The 23,085-nt window shown below is 46.8% G+C and overlaps 1 protein-coding gene across 3 annotated transcripts in view; it reads right to left on the bottom strand.

The window, feature by feature from the left end:
• The window catches only part of LOC143832308 (cationic amino acid transporter 2-like), a 30,701-nt gene that overhangs the window by 5,383 nt on the left and 2,233 nt on the right, over positions 1–23,085 (bottom strand). For all 3 annotated transcript variants that reach the window (XM_077326525.1, XM_077326526.1, XM_077326528.1), the window contains 8 exons: positions 16,899–17,274; positions 15,031–15,186; positions 12,446–12,614; positions 10,129–10,265; positions 8,500–8,722; positions 7,597–7,733; positions 3,154–3,256; positions 829–971 (listed from right to left, as the gene is read on the bottom strand). In XM_077326525.1, coding sequence (XP_077182640.1) covers positions 829–971; positions 3,154–3,256; positions 7,597–7,733; positions 8,500–8,722; positions 10,129–10,265; positions 12,446–12,614; positions 15,031–15,186; positions 16,899–17,274 — 1,444 coding nt within the window. The remainder of the gene's footprint in view (positions 1–828; positions 972–3,153; positions 3,257–7,596; positions 7,734–8,499; positions 8,723–10,128; positions 10,266–12,445; positions 12,615–15,030; positions 15,187–16,898; positions 17,275–23,085) is intronic.

Below are 23,085 nucleotides of genomic sequence, written 5' to 3' on the forward strand. Positions count from 1 at the left end.
CTGGGGGATGGAATGGGGAAAGCCTTCCTTCTCACATACAAGACCAACCACATATACCCAAATGAACTTCAAAAAATGTCTAAGGCAACATCTATGTTGTTCAGTTAATTTTATGAACTGATTCTTCCTGCCTGCTTCTCCATTCATTTAGCAAACTATTTTTAACATACTATATGAGGTCTCCATCTTTTGGGCTCCTTCATATCCTTTTATCATTAGAAGAAGACAGAGTTGTTTTTGATACCCCACTTTTTCTGCCATAGAGTCTCAAAGCAGCTATACTCCTCACAAACTCTTCTGCCAGGTCGCTGGATGAGGCTGGGCCACAAGGAAGATCTGCCCCCCCTTATAGCAGCATGGCAGCAGTAGCAAAATGTAATCAGCACCCTCTGTTTTCCATCACCCATCACCCCTCTAGAATGGGTTATCTGGGGTAACTTATATAGATATTATTGGAGTTTTTGCCGCATCTGTTCTATTGTTTCATTTTGTGTATTACTGTGTATTGGGGTTTTATGGATTTTATTGTATGGTTTTATTGAGGGGTTTATACTGTAACTCGCCTCAAGCCTCCGGGGAGAGGTGAGTAACAATTAACAACAACAACAACAACAACAACAACAACAACAACATTCATCTTATGAGGTAGGTGGGGCTGGGAGAGTTCGGAGAGAACTGTAACTGGCCCAAGATCACCCATCAGGCTTCAAGTGGAGGCATGGGGAAATCAAGCCCAGTTCTCCAGATTAGAGTCCACAACTCTTAACCACTTCACCACACTGGTACTATCACTGATGTGTAAAATGATTTTCCTACTCCGGTACTCACCAACCAGAGAAACAGTGTGGGACACCAGACGAGAGGAGTGCTGGGAAGGAAGGATATCTGGGTGAATTAAGAGGTCTACCCAGAGCATTCTTCTCGGCCTTTTCTTTTCTGAGGAGCCTAAAGAGTTGGGCTCAGGCTGGTACCTGCAAAAAACAATGGTCACAAAGCATAATTCATATCTTCTTTCAGTCCAATTAATTGCCTTGCTGTGCCCAATTTGGAGGGATGAAGGAAGTGTGTAAAGACATTGCAAAAACTTGGGAGACTGCCTACTATGGTTAAAACATGGACTAAAAAAAGCACACTTATCATGTATGTAGTGCAATCCATAGGTGCGAACTTAAATGGACTCTGGGGAATGGTAGAGGACAGGAAGGCCTGGAGGATCATTGTCCATGGGGTCGCGATGGGTCGGACACGACTTCGCACATAACAACAACAAGTGCAATCCACTTCAAAGTGCTGCACCAATGTTACCTGGGATTACCAGCTTTAGGGAGTGGCCTGAAGTTAACCCAGAACTATCTTTGGGCTTAAAGAAATAAATTCCCCTAGAGAAAATGGCAGAACGCTCTAGTGGAATTCCCTTTCCCAGACTCACCCTCCCTAGGCAACACCTCCACATAGAACTGGAAACCCTAAACTGTGTTCAGTGGTCCTGTGTTGTTATACCCTAACACAGTAGTCCCCAACCTTTTTATCACCAGGGACCGGTCAACGCTTGACAATTTTACTGAGGCCCGGAAAGGGGGGGTACTCCTTTGACGAGGGACGTCGCCACTGCCTGAGCCCCTGCTCCACTTGCTTTCCCTGACTTCCCACCACCCGCAGGGGGGCGCTACCAGCAGTAGCTGCGCAGTGCCATGCCAAGGGGGAGCCCCAGCCATGGCGGCTGCTGGAGAGCACCAAAGGTGAGCTGGCGGCAGAGAGGCAGGGCAGCAGCCAGGGAGGCAGCAGCCAGGGAGGAGGACGAAGAGGAGCTGCGGCCCGGTACCGACTGATCCGTGGACCGGTACCGGTCCCCGGATCAGGGGTTAAGGACCACTGCCCTAACAGATTTAGCTTGACTGGTACTTAAAGCTAAGATAACTAAAAGGGCCCACACCAATGGAATTGCATTTCCACAAGTCTTTATTGCACCAAGACAAACACATGGAAGTAATGAAGGAAATTGCTACAAGCCTCCGTCTCAGGAACAGGAAGATACCTAGAGAGTTGCATAAAAGACAGGGAACTGCATAAAGGCAGCACAATCAGTTAGAGTTCTGCTTACAAGTAAAATATTCACAATCTTGGACAACGCGCATTGATTTGGTTCGGCTTGTCCCTGGTACTGTGACCATGTCTATATAATGAACATGCAACATGCAATCTTTTTTCCTGAAAGGGGCAACATGTGGATTTTTGTTAGCCAAACGTTTTCCACTTCAGTACACCATAACAGACCCAAGATTGATTGGATCTGGTACATGGATTTTGAAACTGGAATATACACATATTGTCCCTATCAGAAGAAATGACAATTGTGCTCATCAGAAGGATTGCCTATAGAATATTTGTAACCATAGGTGTGTATAAGCATAACGACTGAACAGGGTTCTGTTGCCCCTCTAATGCCTGGCCTAGGTATGTGGCGGTATGGGGTGATAAAAGAGACTGTACCACTTTAGACTGGAGGAGGGGAGGCTCGCACTTTAAAGCTGCATTATGTAAAAACTTCCCACAGTTGGGGAGGCGGAGCATAAAAGAGGTTCTAGCCTTGCTCTTTGTAAGGTGGGCTATTTTTCAATTTGAAATAATTTATGTTAGGAAACTTAGAAATATGTAATCTCTCCCATATAAGTATTCTGCCATTATATTGAAACATGTAATCCCTCCCCTACCAGTATTCTACCCACAGTACTCTGCAATCTCCTTACCATCTCATTATGCTGCACATCTAGGCTTATAGTGGGTTCATGATAAAGGCAAGATTTGACCTATGGAGTTCCCAGAGTTTCTACAATTTAAAGAAAGTTTTCTGCAAAGGAAAACTTGGCATATACATTTAGATGTATATAAGCAACAGTCTGGCAGTACCTTCATTAGGATTAGCTAAACTATCATAAAGTTCTAAGAAAGCATTAGTGTTATTATTCTGCTGTGTTGTTATTATTTGGATGATATTCCAACAAGGCTACCTTCTATTTCCATCTGCTCTGAAGCGTGTAGTTAGGAGATTTCTGTTATAAGATGCATTTTTCTCATTAACTTGGGTGGTGTCTCAGTGGGCCCTCAAGTGGCAACTCACCCTCCATCAAAAATGCCTAGCAAGCAGACAATTACCTGAGGAGAAGAACACAGATACCAACTAATGTGTAGGCAAGCAGTGTACCAATGGACATCATGTCAACTAAGGCCTTCAGATCGAAAAGGAAAGCCATTATAGCTGTGAAGACAAGAAAGACAGTTTATTGCTAACACGGACAATATTTTTTTCTCTACAAATGGCTATGGAGATAATATCCCCTACACATAGTCTGCAAAACACCATACCTCTCGGCCTCTCAATATTTTGGAAAGCAGGGAATGCTGAATTTTTTCCCCCAATGAGGTATTCTTGTGAGGCTAGTTTGGCATAGCCTGTAGGATCCAGTTTCCCTGCTGTCAGGGAGAGTACTAGGTAAGAGAACCTCCTATCAGTGAGGACAATTTACCCTATCTCTTTTGGAGCTTGTGATATGATGTCTCCACCCCCACCCCCCCTCAACATACAGTGTAGGGAGGGATGGCCTAAAAATCAAATAATTAAAAATAAATGCTTGAATGATCCATCATGGTACAGAACCCAGCCCAGTGCCCCAGAGCTATCCATCCTCCTATGGTGATAGGTTTTTGGCTGAGGACAGGGCACAGTAAATCTAGGGGCCCTTCCACAATGCAGAGCATCAGATCAAGAACAACATACATCTAGAAAAGTTGGCACCCCTTCCCTGAGGTGCTGAGGGGGGGGGGAGGTTGTGTTTATTTTTACTTTTTTTCTCGCCACTGGAATATGGAATTTGCTGTTTTTTTCAAGTGTTTTATCTTTTATTGTAATTCGCTGCAAGATGAGTTTTGAGAATGGCGAGTAAGAAATCGAATACAAAATTGTTTGTTTGTTTGTCTGTCTATTTATTTGTCTGTCTGTCTGTCTTTCTGTTTGTTTGTTTGTTTGTTTGTTTATTTGGACTTATTGCCTGCCACTCTCATGACTGGCTTGTGGCGCTTTATAGTTTGTCTGTATTAAAACCCCATTAAAACCATCGGACATATTTCTAAATGCAATAGATTAAAAAAAACATTTAAAAGACCATGTCAGACTGTGCCCCATTAACCCCTCAAAAAGAAAACTAATACAAGAGAGGGAGCAGGAGGAGGGAGTGCAGATCGACTAGCAAGTGCTATGCTCTTAACACTGGGGGAGGGGGGAGAGGCATCAGATCTTCCTTTCCACGCTGGCCTCAACCATAGACCTGGCCGAAGAGCTCCGTTTTGCAGGCCTGTATCTCCTCTGGGGAAGTTTTAGGGGGAAGTTAGCACAAATGACAGGGTGTGATTATTCAAATCCATTGGTCCCTTCTCTGTGCCTACAGGAATTCTTTAAGTTGCACTAAAGCAAAGGAGACTGAGTGCTTAAAGATCTTTAGAGACTTTCCAAAGATCTTTAGAGACTTTCCAAAAAGCAGACCAAAATGCCTTAGCAGAATACAATGAGTCCCCTTCCCCTCAATATTGATTAAAATATCAGCAAGATTACACAAAGAGCATTCAACAAAATTATTGGTGCAGAAATTAAAACTATGTGTCTGTTTTTCTGTTATTCTCTGTCTTTTCTAGCTATCTCATAGACCAGCCTTTCTCAACTTTTTTACCGTTGAGAAACCCCTGAAACATTCTTCAGGCTTTGAGAACTCCCAGAAGTGGTGTGATTGTGCAGAATATGGTTGAGAAACATAGCTGTGTACTCACCGATCTGGGGCCCCTCCCCTTCCCACCCCCTCTAGGCCCATCATTGGCCATTAGAGGGAGAAGACTGGCATGATCATATGTAGTCATATTACCCAATAAATGTTTGATGAATGGCTGAGAAAACCTATCTATTTATTTGGACAGAACAATAGGCACTTTCTCATTTCATTTTTCCACATGTAATGCCCCCAGAAATCCTGTTCATGGGGCCAGTTTCCTTCTCCGAGGAACAAGATTTTGTGGGGCATTTCATGCCACTGCAGGAGGCAAGAAAGTTGTGCTGTGTGAGCATAAGTCATTTTGCCGCTAAAAAGTATTCCGGAGGATCTAAGCCGGTGCATCTTTGATAAATATCCAGCTTCATAGTTGTTCAGACCACAGCTGTACCATCAGAGGCACTTAGGCTTGGAAAGAATTATAAAATGCTCCACTTTCAGGTCCTGGCATTTTTGGAGGACCTGGAAGTGGGGCACTTTGGAGGAAACTTCGGCCTTAGATCCATACCAATCGGGCTTCCGTCCTGGCCATGGGGTGGAGACAGTGCTGGTCACCCTGATGGCTGATCTCCAGAGCCAGCTGGATTGTAACGGGTCAGCCATTCTCATGTTGTTAGACTTGTCGGCTGCATTCAATGTGGTCGACCACGAACTCTTGGTCCACTGCCTCGTAGACATAGAGATAGGAGGAATAGCTCTTGAGTGGCTGACCTTCTTCCTTAAGAAAAGGTCCCAGAGCATTGCAGTGGGAGATGAATTGTCCGACTCTTTTGCACTCCCATGTGGGGTGCCACAAGAGGCGGTACTCTCCCTCACCTTGTTTAACATCTATATGTGCCCTCTTGCCCAGTTGGTCTGGAGTTATGGGCTGGGTTGTCACCAGTATGCGGATGACACATAGCTTTATCTCCTGATGTGTGGCTGGCCAGATGTCCCCCCAGAAACACTTGCCAGTTGTTTGGAAGCAGTGACTGGGTAGATCAAGAAGAAGGTCCTGGGGCTGGGTAGGAAGGGGCAAGAACAGGAATCATGACTTCCCTGCCTGGATGGGGTATAATTTACATCTGTACCAAAAGCCAGGAATTTGGGAATGATTTTTGATGCCTCCCTTTCTATGGAGGCTCAGATCACTAAGGTAGTCTGGACGGCATTTTTCCACCTGCACCAAGTCCAGCTACTAGTGCTCTACTTGTCCCCGGAACACCTGGCCACTGCGATCCATGCAATGGTCACTTCCAGGTTAGACTTCTTTAACTCGCTCTATGTGGGCCTACCCTTGTCCCTGACCTGGAATTGCAATTGGCGCAGGATGCAGCTGCACGGGTACTTACCACGTCAGCCTGGAGGGCTCATGTTCAGCCGCTACCGAAACAACTGGTTTTAAATCGTTATTATTGTGTATATTTTTATGGGGACTATGATAGTTTTCTTTGTAAACGGTCGTGAGCTAGGATGCTAGGAGCAGCAGTCTAGAAATCCAAACATTAAAAAAAAAAACCCACCCACCCCAAGTTTCTATACCTCTATGAATCAGTTATTCAGTGAGGCTTGAACATCTGTATATATGTGTGATAGATCAGGAAGGGGCTTTTCCTTCTACCAGTAATCACAGTTTAACTACTGTACCCCGACTATACTGAGAAATGGTGTGAGAGATTCTGGAACCATTCACCAGATGTTTGAAAGCAGTGACTGAATGGCTTGAGCAGAGTCACCTGAAACTCAGCCCCCCCAAGACGGAGGTCCTGTGGCTAGGACGTAGGGGGGGCGGATCAGGAAGCGCGATTACCATTCCAGGCAGGGACGCAATGTACGGCCACGTCCCAGGTCAGGAATTTGGGTGTGGCCATCAACACGTCTCTAACTGTGGAGGCCCAGGTCAAGAAGGTAGCCAGGCATTCTACCACCTTCGCCAAGCCTGGCTACTAGCACCCTACCTGTCCCCTGAACACCTGGCCACGGTGATCCATGTGACGGTCACCTCCAGAATAGATTTCTGTAACTCGCTCTACGTGGGCCTGCCGTTGTCCCTGACCTGTAGATTCTAGCTGGTACAAAATGCAGCTGCTAGGGTCCTCATGGGAACACCATGGAGGACCCACATTCAGCATGTGCTGAGGCAGCTTCTTTGGTTGCCAGTTGTTGTTCGGATCCGGTTCAAGGTTTTGGTTTTAACCCACATACCTGAGGGACCGCCTATTGCCGTATGCCCGCTGCAGGGCTTTACGCTCTGTGGGTGAGAATTTACTGGTCATTCCTGGCCCCAAAGAAGCACGCCTAGCCTCAACCAGGGCCAGGGCCTTTTTGGCCCTGGCCTCAACCTGGTGGAATGAGCTCCCAGGTGAGCTTCGGGCCCTGTGGGACCTTCCTGTGTTCTGCAGGGACTGTAAAATGGAGCTCTTCTGCCAGGTCTATGGTTGTGGCTGGGGCGGTGAAGGAAGATTAGTGGGGTCTCCCTGATGTTAAACTCCATCTGTGATTCTTGTCTCTCCCTCCTCCTCCTTCTTGAAGTAGGGTGGGGGGAGGGGTTGGGGTTTCCGCCATGTTGTTACTGCTATGCTGTTTTATTGTATTGTTAATTGTCCATTTTAATGGGTTTTAATGGGGGGGTTAGCTCGACTTTCTGTAACCCGCCATGAGCCTCTCAGGAGTGGTAGATAACAAATTCAATAACAACAACAACAACAACAACAACAACATGTAATAAAACAGACCTCTAGATCTAACATAAAAACATTAGCCTGCTGAGGTTGACACGTCCTTTGAAGTTTGACACACTTACCTGCAACAGCTCCAGACACCATGGTTGCAATCACTGGGCTCTGTCGGCTGCTCAGTTTGGCCAGAGGGTGGAAGAGGAGTCCATCCCTGGCCATGGCAAACAATATCCGGGGCATTGGGAACATAGAGCCCAACAGACTGAGGAATAAAGAGAAAGAGAGAACTGAAATACAGGCCTTTCTTCCCTCTTTATTCATCACATTTTCAGCTCATTAGCAGAAGTAATACATTAAGTAAAGGTAAAGGTAAAGGTATCCCCTGTGCAAGCACCGAGTCATGTCTGACCCTTGGGGTGACGCCCTCTAGCGTTTTCTTGGCAGACTCAATACGGGGTGGTTTGCCAGTGCCTTCCCCAGTCATTACCGTTTACCCCCCAGCAAGCTGGGTACTCATTTTACCGACCTCGGAAGGATGGAAGGCTGAGTCAACCTTGAGCCGGCTGCTGGGATTGAACTCCCAGCCTTATGGGCAAAGCTGTCAGACGGCTGCCTTACCACTCTGCACCACAAGAGGCTCATCCAATACATTAAGTAGAGATTTATAAAATTATGAATGGGTGGAGAAAGAAAAGGAGTACATTTATCTACCCATCATACTAGAATTCAAGCCTACCCTGGCAATAAATTCAGACTAAATAAAAACAGACAATGCATTCAGCAAGAACAAAAGAAATTTCATCTTCACAAATTGCTAGATCATTTGCATTGAATGTGTTGGCCAAAGATGTAGCGATTGCCTTGACTGCTAGTGTAGATGGTTTCGAAAATGAATCAGAGGGAAAGTCTGTCAATGGATACAAGCTACGAAAATTCAATGGGACCTGTGTGTTCAAAGGCTGCATGTCTCTAAAAACCAGTAGAAGAGAGAACCACCTGTGTGCATCCTTCTACAAAGCTAGCCTTACCTTGTGGTCAGAGCACATAGTGACCCTGCAGCTACCGCATATTTGGCCATGTTCCACCCAATGTATTCAAAAGCCACTGGCAGAGGACTCATGGTGTCAAGGAGGTGATAGGGCATCATCAAGGTCAAGGCAGCAGAAACTCCAAAGTAGGCCAGGAAGCAGATGAGCAAGGATATGACAATACCCATGGGGATGGATTTGTGGGGGTTCTTCACTTCTTCTCCTGGGAGACAAAGACATGAGTGGTCACATGTGTGTGTAAAGTGACCACATGTTGCAACTGGCTTATGGAGACACTGTAGGATTTTCAAGGAAAGAGACATTCAGAAGGGGATTGTTGTTGCCTGCCTATGCATAGTAACCCTGGACTTCCTTGGTGGTCTCTCATTTAAGTACTAATTCAAACAACCATTCTTAGCTTCCGGGATCTGATGAGATCAAGCTAGCCTGAGCCATCCAGGTCAGGATGGAGTGGACATACTATTCTGAAATTACCAGTTGCTGCTTATGATTATTGTTGATTTGGGATTCTAGCAACTGTGTGATCTTTTGGAGCACTGAGCCCTCTAAAAGGAACAGCTATGGGGGTCATTCCCCACAACTTAAATGTAGCTGAAGTCTTACCTTTTGTAAACACTATTAATTAAACGTTCCGCATGACGTCATAAACAAACCGCAAAACTCCAGCCAAACTCAAGCAACAATTGGAATTTTATAGTGCTTAGGGGGAAATCCAGAAAAGTGAAATTCCCCTGAAAAAAACGCTACACTTCTGAGCACAAACAGCAACACATCAGCGAAAGACATGTGCGTTTTCAAAATAGCAGTAGAAAGAATGTCCCTCCCTAGCTCTCGCCCCCAAGCTTCCGGAGATGCAATTGCCATTCCCCCCCCCCCCTTAAACTGGCAAAAGTAACGAATTAGCGAGGCTTCTTCGGCTGAAGTCCCTCGACAGAAGTGCTTAACAGTAAAACAAAGCTCCCTTCTGCAATTGTCTTTAAAGTTTCCAAGCACAATACAGCCCCCTGTTCGACACTGCTTGTAATTTTGGCCAGAAATCGCACCCATCAGGATGGGGGTTTACTTGAAGAGTGTGTAAACAATTAAGTGTCAGCTCCTACACCAGCGAAAAAGGTCTTTCTGAGACAATGAATGAACAAATATTCGTTGCTACTGGTGTTTTCAGGTTAAAAAAAACAGTTTTTAAAGGGAAAGGGGCTTTTCAGGAACACGAACACAACAGTTCGTTGGCTGTTCTGTTTGATTGACAGCCAGGGGCAGGAAGAAGCGCGGAAAAATATTGCCTCCTTTGTTGTGATTCCGGCGAGACCGGAAACCTGTGGGGAATGAATAGACCGCTACTGGGACTTCAATATTCCACTAGAATTGAAGGTATGCAGAATGACGAAATTCCACTATTAAATATAGTGTTTCTGCATACTGCAAACATTTAGCAACACTGGTCTTGTGCGGAATGGCCCTGGGTTTCTCTGCTGCTCTTTTCTGTACAACTGGTAGGGCACAGAACAATGCTAAAAATTACTGACTGTCCCTGCAAGGTGATCTTTGTGTATTGTTTATCTGAGCTGACAGTTGGGAATATTAATCTGCCACTCTTTCCTTGCCTACCGGTAGTAGCAATGCAATCAAAGCCAACAAAAGCATAGAAACAGGTAGCAGCTCCAGCTAGGGTCCCACTGAAGCCATAGGGCATGAATCCTCCAGCTCCATAATGCCAGGTTCTGTTGCTGTTCACAGATCCGTTGCTGCCGAGAAAGGGAAGATAAAAGAGGTCTTTGTGAGAAGTATCTGAGCATATATAACTGTAAATAGGGAAGCTAGAAGGAAGGAAGAAAAGCAAAAACCTATTGAAGAACCTATTTTAACAACTTAATTATTAAATACATAGTGGTCTCATGCTCTTATCACCTCCTGGTTAGACTACAGTACATTTCTCAATGTGGGGCTGCCGATGGAGACATTTCAGTCATCCCAGATTGCAGCAGCAAAACTGCTATGGGTAGCATAATGGATGAGTGTTTTAAAATCATTTCTGCCTTTATTTCTGGGCTCCGGCCTCTCATCATTCTTTAGTCTTGGACCAAGGTATTTGGGAATCACCTGCTCCTATGTACGTCTGCCCAAACACTATGTTTGTCACCTCAGGTCTTGCTTCATGTCCCCTTGCCTTCACACCTAAAGTGGGTGGTCATGAGGGAAAGCCCCCTGTGCCTGGCACCATCACTCAGATCTGGATAGGCCATGCAAGCCCAATCCTGTCAGCTCTCAGAAGTTACCCGGGCTGGTATTGGGATGGGAGAGCTCCAAGGATTTGGGTGGTAGTTCCTCCAAGGAACACCAGGGGTCTTGACATGAAGGCAGGCAATAGCAAAACCACCTCTGAATGTTTCATCGGCCGAGCCAATCGGCAGGGGCGAAACGCCTGGCGATTGGCTCGGCCGATTCCCACCCTACTCACGAAGCGCGGCTCGCAGTTGCTTCCTTGCCAGCGGCCAGGGAGCCCCCGGCAGCCTCCCCAGGCCCCGGGGAAGGCGCTCCGCGGCTCTGCGAGCCGCGGAGCGCCTTCCCCGGGGCCTGGGGAGCTTTTTCCCGCTACGGGGGGGGAAGGAAAAACGCTCCCCAGGACCCTGGGAAGGCGCTCCGCGGCTCTGCGAGCCACGGAGCGCCTTCCCCGGAGCCTGGGGAGCTTTTTTCCAAATTGGGGGGGGAGAAAACAGCTCCCCAGGCCCCTAGCACCCTGGCATCGGACTACACGCCGCCTACGTTAAGAAAATGGCCGCCAGCCAGAAGACGCCGCGAGGGAGCCCGCCCGCTCAACCGTAAGCCACCTTTTACTCTGCCCCCGTCTGCTAGAGCCCATTGTATTTTGGATACAATGGGCTTTTTTACTAGTAAACAAATAAATACACTAAACAGTTTATAATTACCATCACATTTTTGATTGTTTGCTTCCTTTTTAAAACAATGCAATTTTGAAGCATTTTAAGGCGGGCTTGGTCCGGGAAGAGGAAGGGTGCCGATTGGCCCCTTCCTCTGGACAGACCATTGGCCGAGCCAATCGGCAGGGGCGAAGCGCCTGCCGATTGGCTTGGCCGATTCCCACCCTACTCACAAGGAAGCAACTGCGAGCCGCGCTTTGCGCGGCTCGCAGTTGCTTCCTTGCCGGCGGCCTGACGCGTCGGAGGCACGAAGCAGGAGGAGGCGCGTCAGGCCGCAGGCCAGGGAACCCCCGGCAGCCTCCCCAGGCCCCGGGGAAGGCGCTCCGCGGCTCGCAGAGCGCCTTCCCCGGGGCCTGGGGAGCTTTTTCCCACAACGGGTGGGGGGGGGAAGGAAACAGGCTCCCCAGGCCCCGGACTACCTTAAGAGGTGAGGTGGGTGATGACTAGTGACAGAACATTTTCTGCGGAGCGCCTTCCCAGGGGCCTGGGGAGCGTTTTTCCTTCCCCCCATAGCGGGAAAAAGCTCCCCAGGCTTTTGCGAGCCGCGGAGCGCCTTCCCCGGGGCCTGGGGAGCCTTTTTCCTTCCCCCCGTAGTGGGAAAAAACTCCCCAGGCCCCGGGGAAGGCGCTCCGCGGCCTGGGGAGCTTTTTCCCACAACGGGGGGGGGGGAAGGAAACAGGCTCCCCAGGCCCCGGACTACCTTAAGAGGTGAGGTGGGTGATGACTAGTGACAGAACATTTTCTGTGGTGGCACCACTGGACTGTCCTCCGCCTTATGGCTCTCTTGATGTTTACTTTACTTTTCTTTGGGCACCAGACTAAAACATACCTTTTCACCCAGGCTTTTAATTAAAGGTTTCTTATCAGGCTTTTAACAGTTTGCTTTCTTTTATGGACAGCTTTTCTGTCTCTTTAAAAGTAAACCACTTCAAACAGGCCTGTGAAGAAGCAGCACATAAATATTCTAAACAAACAAACAATCTTACCCATGTCGGTGTGCCATTGTTGCCAATAGATCACTCTCATTTAAATGCCAGTTTTTCAGATCTCCTTTGACAATGCCAGTGATTATGATGAATAGGAGGACAAGCACATTAACAGCTGTGAAGGCTTTGTTCACTGTGGTGGATTCTTTCACCCCAATGGATAGGAGCCCTAGAGAGTCAAGCAGAAGGAACGATGCTAGCCTTAAGACCTCCATGCTGAAGACGTGTCCCTGCTCAGCTTCATGAATGTGTCATGAACCCCTGGTTCCTGCCCCGGTGGCTAAATTTAAAAATGATTGAAGTCCCGGAACTCCCGCTCCACTCTGGCATCTCAGTCAGGCTCAGGAGCACCACCCCTCCCCTTGCCTCCGCTTGTATTTCAAAGACTCATCCCGCTTCCGGGGCTCCTCGCTATCTCCCTTCAAGGCTGTTTTCTCAGGCTAGGCTAAACAACAGATGACTGAACCACTTTAACACCTTCCCATATCAAAGAACACTCTGATCCTATTTTCCTGTGTGAATGCCCGATTCTCCCCTCAGGCGGTTCTATGGCCCCTTTCCCATGGCCCAGGTATATAAGCCATGCCATCCCCTTCTCCGGTGTCTCCTGTCTGTGAGCATATGCAAAGTATAGACTCCGGATGTTGACTTCCCCAATAAAGACTTTTACTCAAAGCTTCACCCTGAAGCCTGAATGTGATGTCTTTGGTGTGAGTTTGCTGGGTCTCAACTGCTTGGTTCCTGACAGAATGGCAATGAAAAGGGTGTTAGGACATAACCCTGAGAGCATGTCCCTTTCCCAAAGACAGTATATATGTGACTGCTCTTGTAACATTAGGTGCCAGAATAGCAGACTGTACAATTCGCAAGCAATCGGATATTCAGACACTTAATGTTTTTAATTTTACATATGTGCACACTATATAAGAAATATATAGGGGCTTTCCGCACCGGGATCCTTGTAGCAAATTGTTTGCTGAACGAAAAATCGGCATTTAAAATAGTGCAATTCGTCATTATGCATACCTGACTTTGTAGTGGAATCCAGTTGCGTTTCTATCGTTTCCCACAAGCTTCCGGTCTCAGCAAAAATCTCTAGAAAGGAAGCGCTATTGCCGAGCTCGTCCCGCCCCTGGCCATCAAGCAGCCAATGGGCAGCCGTTAGCATGCTCCCAAACAGCCCCTTTCCCTTTAAGAAAGGTTTTTTTTAAAAAAAAACACACACCCATTGCAACGAATATGTGTTGATTCGTTGCAACGGAGAGACCCATCAGCTGGCAGGTGTGTTTGAGCTGTCGTTTCATCGTTGCCATGCTCCCCCCAAGTGAAAAAAAAAAATCCCCCCCTCACGGGCCCGATTTTCGGCCGAAAACAGTGTAAAAAATTAAGGGAAAATACATCAGCAAACGGGCTTCTCTGTTGTTTGTGCTTAGTGACTAAACAGCTCTGGGGAGGGACTGAAGCCGGGGAAGCCTCTAAACAGGCTTGCTGGTGGGTTGAACTCCGCTCGCTCGGAGAAAAAAAAATGGCGATTGCTTCGCCGGAAGATCAGAGGAGAGAGCCAGGGGGAGGGACTTTGTAGAAACCACAACAATGGTAATGCACAGAACTTTCCCGCTAGTGTTGCAGATTGGTTGCAGGAGTGTAGCGCTTTCCGGAGGGTGAATCCACTTTTGGGGATTTCCCTGAAAGCGCTACAAGGAAGCGCTTTTTGCGGTTCGGTTTCAGGTGTGTGGCAGATTGTCAACGACGTTGTGCATAATGGCTAATCAGTAGCGTTTTCAATTGGCAACCATTGTGCGATTTTGAAGGCGTGCGAAAAGCCCCTTAATGTGTAATGTTACTGTATTTGTTGTAGCATGACCCTCTAGACCAGTGGTCCCCAACCTTTTTATCACCGGGGACCGGTCAACGCTTGACAATTTTACTGAGGCCCGGGGGGGTAGTCTTTTGCTGAGGGACGCCGCCTGAGCCCCTGCTCCGCTTGCTTTCCCACCGGCGCCCCCGACTTTCCGCCGCCCGCTGGGGAGCGCTGCCAGCAGCAGCTGTGCAGTGCCATGCCAAGGGGAAACCTCAGCCATGGCGGCTGCTGGAGAGCACCAAAGGTGAGCTGGCGGCAGAGTGGCAGGGCAGCCCCCGAGGCAGCAGCCAGGGAGGAGGACAAGGAGGAGCTGCGGCCCGGTACCAACTGATCCACGGACCGGGACCGGTCACCGGACCGGGGGTTGGGGACCACTGCTCTAGACCAAACTGGAATATTTTGGGTTGAGTTTGTTTCCTCTCCTTTGTTGTTAGCATCCCCTCTGGCCCAACCCACTCACATAGATCAGCCTCCAGGCCTATAACAATATTATTTGTGCCTGCCTAGACAGGATTGCGGTAAAGGCAAAAGGAGATAAAATTAATTTTGCCTTTAAAATCAATAGTGCCATCCCAAACAGATTTATACTGGTCTATGTCCACTGAGGTCAATGGGTTTAGAAGGACATATCTCTGCTTAGGATGGCATTGCTTTTCAAGATTATTATACAGGATTGGTTTCTGGATTTTTACAATTCTTCATTCAGAGAGTAGTACAAACATACCTGCCAATACAACAATGAGGCAAACAGCAAAGATATCAGGGTACTCAGCCAATCCAGGAGAGTTTATGGACATGTGGGTGCTGAAAAAGGTTCCCATTCTTTTGCCCAGGAGTTCATCAAAAGTAGCACTCCAAGCTCTGGCTACACTGGAGGTTCCTGCAGAGAATCAGCCAGTTAAACATGATGGCACTGTCAGAGGTAGATAGAATACAAAAATGAGGGGTATTGGAGTCTCACCATGTGTTCAAATAACATATATAAGGAACAAATAATCATTATTCATGTAAAGCAAGGAAGAATAGACCTCCCCTACCCTCTGGCCCTAAGTTCTCACATCTTTCTTCTTTGATACATTAGGCTGCATCAGGTTCCATCCTTTCTCAGTTTTTTAAGGTAATTTTTCAAAATCACTTTGCCTATGGATAGAGCGCTTATTTTGCAAATCTGCTTAAGCTGCCTGCATTTTGCCCACACTAAACCACTGGAATTTATTTTATTTATTGTTGTATTTTTAGTGTGCCCTTCTCTGAAGGCTCAGAATGGGTTAAAGGTAAAGGTAAAGGTATCCCCTGTGCAAGGACCGAGTCATGTCTGACCCTTGGGGTGACGCCCTCCAGCGTTTTCATGGCAGACTCAATACGGGGTGGTTTGCCAGTGCCTTCCCCAGTCATTACCGTTTACCCCCCAGCAAGCTGGGTACTCATTTTACCGACCTTGGAAGGATGGAAGGCTGAGTCAACCTTGAGCCGGCTGCTGGGATTGAACTCCCAGCCTCAATGGGCAAAGCTTTCAGACGGCTGCCTTACCACTCTGCGCCACAAGAGGCTCATCAGAATGGGTTACAACAGATAAAACACACAATTCAAAGTTTAAAAGGTAAAGGTAAAGGCATCCCCTGTGCAAGCAACGAGTCATGTCTGACACTTGGGGTGCCGCCCTCTAGCGTTTTCATGGCAGACGCAATACGGGGTGGTTTGCCAGTGCCTTCCCCAGGCATTACCGTTTACCGTTTACCGTTCAAAGTTTTACAAAAGTTTAAATATAAAATCTTAACTGTAAAATGTTTTTAAAATACAATTTCTAAAAATACAAAAGTACAAATCGTTTGCCTACTATTACGCCTTATCCAAAGAAAGAGGAAGGGGGCAGTATATGAAAATGTCATTCCTCAATTGAAGGTTAACTTGTTGGATTTAGACAGAGAAGTCATCTGAAATTCTGAAGTACCCCAAGGCCTCAGCCATAGGCCTGGCAGAACAACTCTGTCTTACAAGCTCTGCAGAACTGCTTAAGGTCATACAGGGTCCTGATCTCATGGGGGACAGTGTTCTATCAGGCCGGGACCAGGGTCAAAAATGCCCTGCCCTGATTGAGCCAATCTGATCTTTCCCAGAGCTCCTGAAACACATTCATCACTGTTGAGTGTGCCATCACTAAATCTACTTTTTGAAGATTTGTGACCAAACAGAACCTCCAACATTCATCTCAAACCATGTGGAATCTAAAGGTTGAGCAGCAGGACCACCTCCATCTTGCAAACCTCCGGCTTGCAAATTTGGTATAGTGGTTAGGAGTGTGGACTTCTAATCTGGCATGCTGGGTTTGACTCTGCACTTCCCCACATGCAGCCAGCTGGGTGACCTTGGGCTTGCCACGGCACTGATAAAGCTGTTCTGACCGGGCAGTGATATCAGCGCTCTCTCAGCCTCACCCACCCCACAGGGTGTCTGTTGTGGGGAGAGGAAAGGGAAGGCGACTGTAAGCTGCTTTGAGCCTCCTTCGGGTAGAGAAAAGCGGCATATAAGAACCAACTCCTTATCAGTAAAGCCATAATGAAGACATCAAGATGCAGAGATGCTTGTTTATACCAATTACATAGGAGAGCAGAAGATTCCAGCCAGTGATGAATGCCCACAGCTCTCCCACTGTGATATAACTGTAGAGATAAGCTGATCCTGTCAGAGGAACTCGGGCCCCAAATTCAGCATAGCACAGTCCTGCCAAGATGGAGACCAGAGCAGCAATGAGAAAGGAGATGACGATGCTTGGGCCAGAGTTGGTCTTAGCCACTTCTCCTGCTAAGACATAAACTCCAGCCCCCAAGGTACTGCCCACACCCAGAGCCACTAAGTCCAAGGTGGAAAGGCAGCGGCGCAAATTTGACTCTCTGCAGCCACTCTCTGGTATTATTTTTCTGCGGGAAACCATTCGAAAGAAGGAGAACAGGAAATCAAAGACGGGCATCTGAAACAGAAAGAAGTGAAAGAGAGCATTAATACTGATGAAAAAAATTAAAATCAAATCAAAATCTAAAATTATGTATATAGCAAACAACATAACTATATAGCTGAATTGGAAGGAAGCGTGCACAATTAACAGTGGAATTATTATTAACTAGGGGTAAAGCCCGTTGTATCCAGAAATAGAGCTTGGTGGTGGGAAGAGGAAGGGGAGGGTTGTCCCGAATGCAAGGGCATTGAGATGAAGGGGTGTTTTGTGTGCAGGGGTAGTGGTAGTGGTGGCAAATGGGGGTGTGGTAGTGGTGACATGGGTGGGAAGAAAGTGAAGAAGGTTGGATGGGAATAGTTGCTGGCTTCAAGAGCGCTGGGTGGCACAGGGTGATGAGGAGGACTTTTGCAGAGAGAGGGACAGCAGGGCAGGGCTGCCAAGGTCCCCATCTTGGAGGCCATGACAGCATTTTGTTGGAGAAAGGGGTCTGGGCCCTGGACGCATTAGCTGCGTTGCAAGTGAGCTTGGTTGGGGAAGGTTTTAGGGGGGTGCAAGTGGGGGTTGGGTTGGATCTGGGGTGGTGGATGGAGAGGGGTGAAGGCATTCCTCTCCCCATAACAACACCCTGTTAGGGAAGTGTTTAGAGGGCACCATCCCTTAACTGTTGGCAGGGGCTCATGAGAATTGTAGTCCACGGACATCTGGAGAGCCACAATTTCGCCATTCTTGCCCTAGAACAAGCAGGAGAACACTGGAGCAAGGATGAATCCTGACATTCTAGGGATCCCCAGGTCCCACCTGGAAACTGGTATCCCCAATTAAAGTTCCAGAGAGTGCTCCCTTCAAAGCATCCATTTTCTCTTGGGAACTGATCTATTTAGTTTCAAGCTGTAATTCTAGGGGATCCCAAAATCTCACCTGGGGACTGGCATGACCAATTACAGAGTTGGTGGGAGGCAGGGTGGAGGCAAATGCTGGTGGCCTCGATGTCAGGCGGGTGGGAGGTGCAGCCTAAAAGCCGGTGTACCCCAGGGTCCATAAGAATGGGAAGGCTACAGTTGGGGTGGTGGTGGGGTGAGCGGTCTCCTTCAGAGAAGAATAAGGCTGGCTTCCTGTAGGCAGGAGCCATTGCCTCAGGAGGGCAAAGCCAAAGAGCTCCCAGGCACCCCTGGCAGCATACTCACCTCAGGAAAGGTGTCTGATGGGCCAGAGACCACGAAGAAGCAGCAAAATTGTGGGAAGACGGTTAGGGGCGGGAGTTCTAATCTGATTGGACAGCCAGTGGGTGGATGGCCAATCAGAGACCTACAGGTGCCAATGATGGACCTGATTGGCCTATAACCCGTAACATCTTTTCCTCCCATGATGCCTTACCACTTTCATTTATATGAACCATGTTTTACAATAACGATAACAACAACAACAATAATTTATTTGATTATATACCATCACTCCTGGGCAAGCCTGCTTGTGGCGGTTTACAATAATAAAACAGTAAAGACAGCAAAAACTATAAAACATTGCTTACAATCATAATTGCCCATATAACTAGGACAATATCCTCCAAAGCGCTATACCCACCAACGAACCCCCTCCTGCCAGACCCCATGCCTTGTGGGATATGGTTCATATATAGATGTCTAATATCTCCATAGAGGAAAGACTCCAGATCTTCCATATCCCAGCCTCAAGCAAATGTCTTGTGAAAGAGTTCCGTTTGTCAGGCCCTGCAGAACGGTGTCAGCTCCAGCAGGGTCCTCAGCTCTTCCGGGAACTTATTCCAACAGGTAGGGGCCAGGATTAAAAAGGCCCTGGCCCTAGTTGGGGCCAAGCACCCCTCCCATGGACCAGGGACCACCAACATATGCTGGGAACATAAAGACATTTCTTTAAATGGACAGGTTATAATTCTGCCTAGCATTGCACAGTTTGTTGCACATACAAAATCAGATTAATTTGTGTCCAGTTTCCACATTGGAACTGTTTATGACTGGCACAATTGTGTACAAACTGGGATTGCCAACAGGGACTGGCAGGCCCTTCTTCTAGTTATCACATTTTAATCTCACCATCCCTCCAAGGAGCTCCAAACCACATGCATAGTTTTTCCTGCCCTGTTATGTTCTTTTAGCTTAACCTACTTCATAGGCTCATTGTAGAGATAAGCTAGGGAGTTCCAGAAGAACATCTACTTCTGCTTCATTGACTATGCTAAAGCCTTTGATTGTGTGGAGCACAACAAATTGTGGCAAGTTCTTAAAGAGATGGGAATACCAGAGCATCTTATTTGTCTCTTGAGAAACCTATATGCAAGTCAAGAAGCAACAGTGAGAACCGGGCATGGAATCACTGATTGGTTCAAAATTGAGAAAGGAGTTTGGCAAGGCTGTATACTGTCACCTTGTCTATTTAACTTCTATGCGGAGCACATCATGAGAAAGGCGAGGTTAGAGGAGTCACAAATTGGGATCAGATTTGCAGGGAGATTGCAGGGAGAAATATCAACAACCTCAGATATGCAGATGATACCACTCTAATGGCAGAAAGCAAAGAGGAAATAAAGAGCCTGTTGATGCGGGTGAAGGAAGAGAGTACAAAAGTTGGCTTGAAACTCAACATCAAGAAAACGAAGATCATGGCATCAGGCCCTCTCAATTCCTGGCAAATAGATGGGGAAGAAATGAAGGTAGTGACAGATTTTATTTTCCTGGGCTCCAAGATCACTGCAGATGGGGACTGCAGCAAAGAAATTAAAAGGCGCTTGCTCCTGGGGAGGAAAGCTATGGCAAATCTAGACAGCATCCTAAAAAGCAGAGACATCACCCTGCCAACAAAAGTGCGTTTAGTCAAGGCTATGGTCTTCCCAGTTGCAATGTATGGCTGTGAAAGTTAGACCGTAAGGTAGGCCGAGCATCAAAGAATTGAGGCTTTTGAACTCTAGTGTTGGAGAAGACTTTTGCCAATCCCTTGGATTGCAAGGCGAACAAACCGGTCAGTCCTAGAGGAGATCAGCCCAGACTCCTCCTTAGAAGGCCAGATCCTGAAGATGAAACTCAAATACTTTGGCCACCTCATGAGAAGGAAGGACTCCCTGGAGAAGAGCCTAATGCTGGGCGTGATTGAGGGCAAAAGAAGAAGGGGACGACAGAGAATGAGGTGGCTGGATGGAGTCACTGAAGCAGTGGGTACAAACTTAAATGGACTCCGGGGAATGGTAGAGGACAGGAAGGCCTGGAGGATCATTGTCTATGGGGTCGCGATGGGTCGGACACGACTTCGCACCTAACAACAACAACAAGAGATAAAATGGAAGAAGAGAGAATAATGCTGTAACTCACTTTGGTCTCCATTTAGGGAGAAAATCAGGGTATAAACAAATAACTCAGCTAATGTTTCTGGGTATCCCAGACTAATACTCTGGTGTCTGCATGAAGTTCTCTCCTTACTAGCTACCAGCTTCATATTCTCTCATTGCTGTAAAAAGAGCACCACATTCCTTTCCTATACTTGTTACTTCTAGGACTTCTCTGCTGCCTTAAATCTAGGCCAGAGCAGGGAGGCACTTGTTTGTAAATCGGATTTACTGCTACTTACAGCTTTCATTCTATGTGTATGTGCAGTTATGTATGTATGTATTGAGTATGCACACACAGGCCACTGACAACGAAGCAATTCACTTGGAAATTAATTGGCATAATCATATGAGAAGGGCAAGCATTCATAGGGGGTTCTATTTAATAAGAATTAGCTTTTCACAGTGAAGGCTTGGTCTAAGGCATATCCAGCTGTTTAAACAAGTGCAAACTGATGGTGCTTGCTTAGTATGTCTTTCCAGTGTAATGTCTGCTAAACCCCAGTTCATAGAGCCCTCAAAGGAGCCCAGAAGCCATTAAACGTCAGATCGTCCACTACAACAATGAACTTAAAAACTGCAAGCACATTTTAACTAGTTCTCTGACCCCAAATAGTGATGTGTGGACTCCTGAGTTTGCCTAGATCAATTATGGTTGCACTATTGAAGCATTATCGTACAGCTCAGAAAGTTCACAGAATGCTAAGGAATTAAGGACATTTATATTTCTGAAGGAAATGGATGGGACACGACTAGTCATAAACATTTCTAGTTTAGGTTCATGGGTATGCATAGGATCCACTACATTGGAGAAGCCAGAGGTGGTCAGATGTGTGGCTGAAAGAGTCACAAAGTAGAAATGCATGTATGTCCACTGTGAAAAAAAAGCATGTTTGCAGTCTGAAAGAGTCAATGTAGGTTGATAGTGATATTGACTGATGAAATTTTGGCTGAGCATTGTGGCTATGTTGATTGGTTGGAAGCCATAAATGAAACAAACAAAACCTCACAGTCACTTCAGATTCTTATGAGGCTTAGAGAAGGGTGGTATACAAATGTAAGAAGTAAATACATAAATGAGAAGATAGGAAGAAGAGGGCCACACTGAAGCAGAAAGCTGAAATTTCCTGTGACATGTCAAATATATGTGCAAAAACTTTTAGAATGATGTACTAATTCAATGCTCCATTTTGGATACAATATTATACCACACTGGGGCAAAGCCCATTGTATCTAGGAATATAACAGGCGCTAGAGCTTAGTAGTGGGAAGGGGAGGAGTTGTCCAGTGTGTAAGGCCATGGAGTTGAATGTGTATGTTGTGTGGGAGGTTATGGTGGCGTGGTGACAAATCAGGGCATGGGTGTGGAGATATGGGTGTCAAGAACCTGTGATTTGGAATGTTTGTTGAGTGTGGGCGAGGACCTTTGGGAACTGTGGTATAGTGGTTATAGATGAGCTTTCCAGAGCCATGTTTTCAGATATGTGAAGGGAAAATCAGACTGGAGACTCTTCTTAGAGGGAGATTACATGGCAACCAATTCCTCCCAGTTCTGCGTCATTTCCCTTCTTGTGTGAATTAGGCCAAAGACACCAAAATGTCCCCCTGCCCCTGGGGTAGTCACAGTACACAGGTGTCCACCCTGCTCCTTCTGTCTCCATGTTTTCATTTTTGATATGTTATGTGTCCACATGCTTTCATGGTTGCTCCTTAGAAGAAGAAGAAGAACTGGATTTCTGTACCTTGTTGTTTACTACTCAAAGGAGTCTCAAAGTGGTTTACAAACACTTTTTCCCTTTGTCTCCCAACAATAAACTACCTGTGAGGGATGTGGGGTTGTGAGAGATCTGAGAGAACTGGAAATGGGCCCCAGCCAACCAGCAGGCCACAGGTTTCTCAAAGCAGTTTCCAATCACCTTCCCTTCCTCTCCCCATAGCAGACTCCCCGTGAGGAAGGTGGGGTAGAGAGCCTCACATGGAAGCTGGCAACTCTAAGAGGAGGTCTCTTTGAGCACAGCAGTCTTGACCTTACTCAGGTTTTTATACTGTTTTTTTTATTTACCAGGCCAAACTTGAAAAAAGTCACTTTAGTTCCCATGTTTCTCCAGCTATTTACTTGTTCACTATTTACACTTTCAGGCTATAAGTATTTTACACTTTCCAGACTCATAGGACTGATGCTGGTGTGTCTGTCTGCACCCCAGAATACAAACAGTTGCTGGTAAGGACTGGCTATAGTCCATAGTCCAGGAGTGACACACCTGCACCAGTCCCTCCGAGCTGTAGTCTGCAAGCCTCTACCATCATCCCTAGATCGCTGCTCATCTCCAGATTATAATGATCAGCTCTGCAGGCAAAAATGGCTACTTTGGAAGCCAAACTCTGAGGCATTGTACGATTTTGAAGTCCCACCTCCAAACCTCCAGGAATATTTCTAACCAAGGGGTAGTCAACCTCCAGGTGGGGCCTGGAGA

The sequence above is a fragment of the Paroedura picta genome, chromosome 3 (assembly GCF_049243985.1).
Source record: "Paroedura picta isolate Pp20150507F chromosome 3, Ppicta_v3.0, whole genome shotgun sequence".
Lineage (NCBI taxonomy): Eukaryota > Metazoa > Chordata > Lepidosauria > Squamata > Gekkonidae > Paroedura > Paroedura picta.